Source organism: Sinocyclocheilus grahami, unplaced genomic scaffold (assembly GCF_001515645.1).
Source record: "Sinocyclocheilus grahami isolate Dianchi unplaced genomic scaffold, SAMN03320097.WGS_v1.1 scaffold253.1, whole genome shotgun sequence".
Lineage (NCBI taxonomy): Eukaryota > Metazoa > Chordata > Actinopteri > Cypriniformes > Cyprinidae > Sinocyclocheilus > Sinocyclocheilus grahami.
In genome coordinates this window covers 380,198-386,197 of record NW_015505432.1, presented here as the reverse complement: position 1 = coordinate 386,197, position 6,000 = coordinate 380,198, and the positions used below count along the sequence as shown (strand labels likewise).

Genomic DNA, 6,000 nt, shown 5'->3' with positions numbered 1-6,000 from the left:
TAAAACTAAAAAACAAGCGGCAGATGAATTATCAGCAGAAATGGTTAAGATTACAAATTGGTTAAAAAACTCGTGTTTACATCTTAATGTTAGCAAAACTGTATGTATGTTTTTTTCAAAGTCTGCAAATAGAGATCCCCATCCAGATATCACAGTTTCAGGTAAAAGGTTATCAGTAGTTCAAGAGTATAAATATCTAGGTATAATACTTGATTCACAACTTACATTAAAAAAAACAAGTTAAAATAGTTGGGAATAAAATTAAATTAAATTTGGCAAATTTTAGATATATTAGGAATAATTTAACCACTGAGGCCTCAAAGTTATACATTAATGCTATGATTTTTTCACATATGAATTACCAGTTGGACACAGACAGGTGGGACTATTTTGCAATCAATAGAAAGACTCTATAAGCAGGCTTTGAAAATATTGGATAAAAGGTCTAATTCATATCATCATTGTGAAATTTTAATTAAATATGGGTTTTTAAGTTGGGAAAATATGATTAAATTTGCAGATATTTTACTTGTGTTCAACATTTTGCATGGTTTGGCTTCGCTCTCACTTAATAAATTTATCAGGAAAAATTTGAATTCTTTTACTAGAGCCACTACTAGAAGGGACTGTATAATACCATATAGAAGAAGTACTTTTGGGCAATCCGTATTTTCTTATAGAGCAGTACATACTTGGAATACTATACCCATAGAATTAAGAAATATTACATCTCTTGCTCCTTTTCCTGAATCGGTAAAAGGGTGGTTATTGGATAATCAAATATGTCTTCATAACTTGAAGTAGTGTTTCTTTTTCTTTTTTTTTTAATTGTATTCTGGTTTTTGTAATATGTTTGTTTCTGTTTTGTGTATTTGTGGATTATGGTTCTTACCATCAACCTGCCAGGGACTGCAGATGAAAATTAGCTTGAATGACTAAATCTGGCACATTTACATAGTAGACTTGTTTACTCATGGATAATCAAATATGTCTTCATAATTTGAAGTAGTGTTTCTTTTTCTTTTCTTTTTATTGTATTCTGGTTTTTGTAATATGTTTGTTTCTGTTTTGTGTATTTGTGGATTATGGTTCTTACCATCAACCTGCCAGGGACTGCAGATGAAAATTAGCTTGAATGACTAAATCTGGCACATTTACATAGTAGACTTGTTTACTCACGTTAATTAATGTGTATTGTCCCTTTTAAATAAAAACAAACAAACAAACAAACGGGTTTGAAATGACATGAGGGTGAGTAATTAATGACAGAATTGTCATTTTTGGGTGAAATATTCCTTTAAATAAACTTGTTTAGAAGCATACTGAAAGCTTTCTACAGGTTGAATTCAGTGCTGCTTTATTTATCCAGGTCCATGTGAAGTACAGCAGTTAATGTTAAGACATAAATGTTTTACAAAAGTACGTGACCCACATCCTATTGTTAGCATTCAGACAAACGCCTTTGCTAGTATCACCACTGACATCTTGACGAACTGGTTTGGGAGGACCTGAAACCAAAGTTTCAGCAAAACAACTTCAGAGTGTTTTGGTTGGAATAGAGATACAATGTTTTTCATTGAAATATTAAAAATGTTCAAACGTCCTGCTTCTGTGAAATAATTAAATTCTGTGCTAACCTTTTATTTATTTTTTCTTTAAAATGTGCTAATTTGCTGAAATGCATGCACATGAATCTCAGGGATGGATTGTGTTTTTGGCTTGCCCCAGGCATAGATATTTCAAAGAGGCCCATTAGCAATGCATTCAACTGTTTATAACTTTATGGCCCATCGTATAGTAAAGACACAAATACATAATCAGAATTTGACCAAATTCTGATTAATAACATAATATTCTTATGCATACTATAAACATGGCCATTGCCTTCCCTAAAAGAGTGGAAATAATTTGTATATGTGGATGCAGCTTTAAAAAAAAAATCTGTTTCTCCTTCCTCCTTCTCCTCGCCTCCTACAATTCAACCTCATAATTACAAAACCAACCATATGCTAAAGTGTTACCATAGCTATATTATTGCCATAAAATAATAGTTTTCCAAAATAGTTTCAGTGTCTGATTAGGACTAAATATTACTGAAGAAACAATGTTTTTTTTTCTTAGTGAGTCTAATTTTGTCTAAAGTTCTCTGAATGAAGTGGAGACAGACTAAACATGTATTATAGTTGTTTATTATTTTTTTACAGCAAAATATAGACAGCATTGCTAAAAACTGGTTTTACAGGTCTTTGCCAACATCTCTGTTAATATTGTCAACATTTTAGTCACCATCAGAGGTTTCTTTGATGTGAGAATATTCAGTATTTTCACACTATTATTATGAAATGATGTCAAAGCAGTATCAATACATTGTTTTACACAAACATTTCTTTTAATAAACAAACAGTAAGACAAATTTACTGATCAAGACATCTTTGTGCAAAAATGCTTATTTATGTTTGAAAAAATGTAGAAGGTTAATGCACATTTTATAAAACCATTGCCATTGTAATTTATTAACAGTCAGTTATCTATAATGATTAATGGAACTATTCATATTGTCATATTAAACATAAATTATAAGAACATATGTTTTCTGAAAAACACAGTTAACATTTCAGAAAATGACATTCCCTGAGTTAGATTCCTCTCATCACATTATAAATGCACACTTTCTCTTTCAGTGATCTGTAGAATCACAGCACAAAATCTCAGTAGATAAACTACGCCATATCAGACACTGTCCTTCCTTTGTTTCTCCTTGGGAAAGAATTCACAGGTGGGAATAAAGAGGTTTTACAAAAAAAGGGTCTTTGTAAGTAAAAAGTCTTTGCGTGCTGGATCTCCTTTAGACGTAGGCTCTGCTGGTGGCAGTGGACCGTGGCTGAGAGTACTTGATATTGTAGTTGTCCTCTTTAGGCGGGCAGGAGCTACACAGAATACCTCCTCCCAGGATCAGCAGCGCAGCCGCACCGAATCCGATATAGATAGAAGGCCCGAGCTCCCTCCTTTGGGCATCTGTGAGAATGGGATTGTAGAAATCCCTGACGATGGTGTTAGTTGACCAGCAGACGGGGACCAGGACCAACACTCCGGCGATGATGAAGATCACACCACTGGCGATAGCAACCTTTGTCTTGCTGTCTTCCCTCTCAACAAAGTTTGTGCATTTTCCACCGGCAATCCCCAGGACGAGCCCAAAGATGCAGATAATGATGGCGATGATCACAAGCGCCCGAGCAGCCTGCAAGTCCTGAGGTAAAGCCAGGAGCGAGTCGTAGATTTTGCACTGCATCTGCCCTGTGCTCTGGACCACACAGTTCATCCACAAGCCCTCCCAGATGATCTGTGCTGTCACGATGTTGGCTCCAATGAACGCAGACATCTTCCACATGGGAAGGGCGCAAACAATAATCGCTCCCAAGAAACCAATAATGGCCAGGGACAGGCCTAGGATCTGTCGACACATAGACACCATTTTTCACTCGTTTGCTCTGCTTCGTTGGCTTGCAAGTGTTTGCTCCTCTGTTAATCGTAGTAATGACTTCTATTCCTCGCCTTCAGAGTTTTAAGATTGTCTCAGAAGGGAGGAGTCAAAGTCGGATCGGCCTGAAACCAGGTTAAGGTGATTTTTCAAGCCTGACCAGATTCCCCAGCAGGGAATGACGATACAACGGCTAGTTTCGGTGAGATGCGCATCAACGAGGAACTGAACAATAAAGTGTCACATAAATACAAAGGGACCAAGTCATTAACCGAAAGGCTTTAGTTGATATCATACACAAACTTGTTGAACCTCAAAACAAAAAATATGAAGCTAAAAATAAGGCTAAAAATATAAGCCATCCATACACCATTGATGGCAGGATGAATTAAATGCTTCTTGAATATACATGACTTTGTTTTTCTACTACTGTAATTAAAACATAAACCAATGCTACAGTACCATTGGATTTAATTTGTTTCCTGTTAATATCCAGGCAGAATTCACTGTGCTTTCCAAGTAAAATTTACAATACAATTGCATCAACACTTTTCTTTCAAATTAAATGGCCGTTTTAATCACATTTTTGTCCATTTGACAGCTGGGCGATAAAGGATTAATGCAATAGATTGGGAATTTGTGGCCTAATGGTTAGAGAGTCAGTCTCGTAACCCAAAGGTTGCAGGTTTAAGTCTCGTACCGGCAGGGATTGTAGGTAGGGGGAGTGAATGTACAGCGCTCTCTCCCACCTTCAATACCACAACTGAGGTGCCCTTGAGCAAGGCAACGAACCCCCAACTGCTCCCTGGGTGCCACAGCAAAAAATGGCTGCCCACTGCTGTGTGTTCACGGTGTGTGTGTGTTCACTGCTGTGTGTGTGCACTTTGGATGTGATAAATGCAGAGCACTAATTCCTAGTATGGGTCACCATACTTGGCCACATGTCACTTCACTTCACTAGATTTAGATAATGAAGAATAAATGTATAAATGAAACTCTGAGATCATTTATAATAATCAAGAAATATATTTATTGACAAGACAATGTAAAGATCCAAAGCTATACATATTGTCAAAATATTCACCAGTGGAGAAGCAAAGTTACACATTCTTTTGAAAAAAACATCAGAAAAGGCATGATTTGCAAAAGTGAACAACACAACAGTACTTGCAAATGTCACCTACTCTGTTAAAACATACATATATACAGAGTTAATTAGCATTACATCATCTCTACCAGTAGAACTTGAATGAGAGGAGAAAGAGGACAAACAAGATTTTCCAATCCATCTGCATTCAAAGGCTAGCAAAGAATAAGACACTCCAAGCAAGTCATACATACATTTATTATACATACATTTTATTTAACCAAAGACTGAAACAAGTAGAGATTTCATTAAAAAATGTTCCAGAAAGTGTCAGTTAAAATTATTGTCCATTAGCTAAAGATATTGTCCTGGAACAGGTGAGTAAGTTGGGGGTGGATATGGTTTGTTAGGAACATAGGCTCCAGTATATACAGCACTCGGTGCATATGTTTTGGCAGGCAAATAAGATCCAGGAGGCCCATACATAGGTCCTTGGTAGGGGTACATGCCTGGGTATTTTGGATACATATCTTCACTTGGTGGGCAGGAAGTACACAGAATGATTCCTCCAAACAGAAGAAATCCTGAGGCGCCCCAGCCAATGTATATGGATGCCCCAAGCTCCCTCTTTTGGGTCTCGATTGTGAGAACGCTCTGGAAATCTGAGATGGTGTATGCTGAGGACCAGCAGACTGGAATAAGACAGATGACACCAGCTATAATACACAGGATGCCTCCCAGGATCAGCACTTTGGCCATGGAGGACTCTTTCTTCAGACAGCTGCTGCACTGGCCTCCCACAAACGTCAGTAGCATTCCAATGAAGCCGATCACTATTGAGATGACGGTCAGTGCACGTGCCGCTTGTAAGTCCTGGGTCAGTCGCATGATTGAGTCTTGGACTTTACATTGCATCTGTCCAGTGCTCTGCATCACACAGTTCATCCACAAGCCATCCCAGACCATCTGGCCCGTGACAATGTTGGCACCGATGTACGAAGTGACACGCCACATGGGAATGCCACAGCAGACACACAAGCCAACAAAACCAATGAAGCACAGGATCTGTCCGGAAACCTCTTTAGCAATCCTCCCCATGTTGAAGCTGCTGGTGTTGTCAAACTCAAACGCAGCTGCTGGTCTGGTCTTAACCCATAGATGTCTGAGAAACAAGCAGGAAGTGATGGCCTGTTTGATTTAGACACAGACACTGGGAGGAGTTTTGCATATCTGCTTGTTAATCCTGCTGAACAAGATTCCAAAGAAAGATTCTTCAGATATGCTGCTTGCTCAGTGCTTTCCATGAAGACACATTCAGATCTGGTTTTGGCTGCATGAAACCGCTGTCTTGTCTCTCTTAACTGTGTCAAATATAATGTCATTGACTTCATCCTTGTGAACAAAGATTTGAACATTCTCTCAGATGAGAGGA

At 37.9% G+C, this 6,000-nt stretch overlaps 2 protein-coding genes across 2 annotated transcripts; both read right to left on the bottom strand.

Moving 5' to 3' along the window:
- Positions 1–2,180: 2,180 nt before the first annotated feature.
- Positions 2,181–3,526, bottom strand: LOC107598571 (claudin-4-like). Its single transcript, XM_016289944.1, has one exon. The coding sequence runs from the start codon at positions 3,473–3,475 to the stop codon at positions 2,846–2,848; it is 630 nt and encodes a 209-aa protein (XP_016145430.1). The 5' UTR covers positions 3,476–3,526; the 3' UTR covers positions 2,181–2,845.
- Positions 3,527–4,497: 971 nt separating this feature from the next.
- Positions 4,498–5,724, bottom strand: LOC107598570 (claudin-4-like). Its single transcript, XM_016289943.1, has one exon. The coding sequence runs from the start codon at positions 5,664–5,666 to the stop codon at positions 4,923–4,925; it is 744 nt and encodes a 247-aa protein (XP_016145429.1). The 5' UTR covers positions 5,667–5,724; the 3' UTR covers positions 4,498–4,922.
- Between the last annotated feature and the right edge of the window lie 276 nt (positions 5,725–6,000).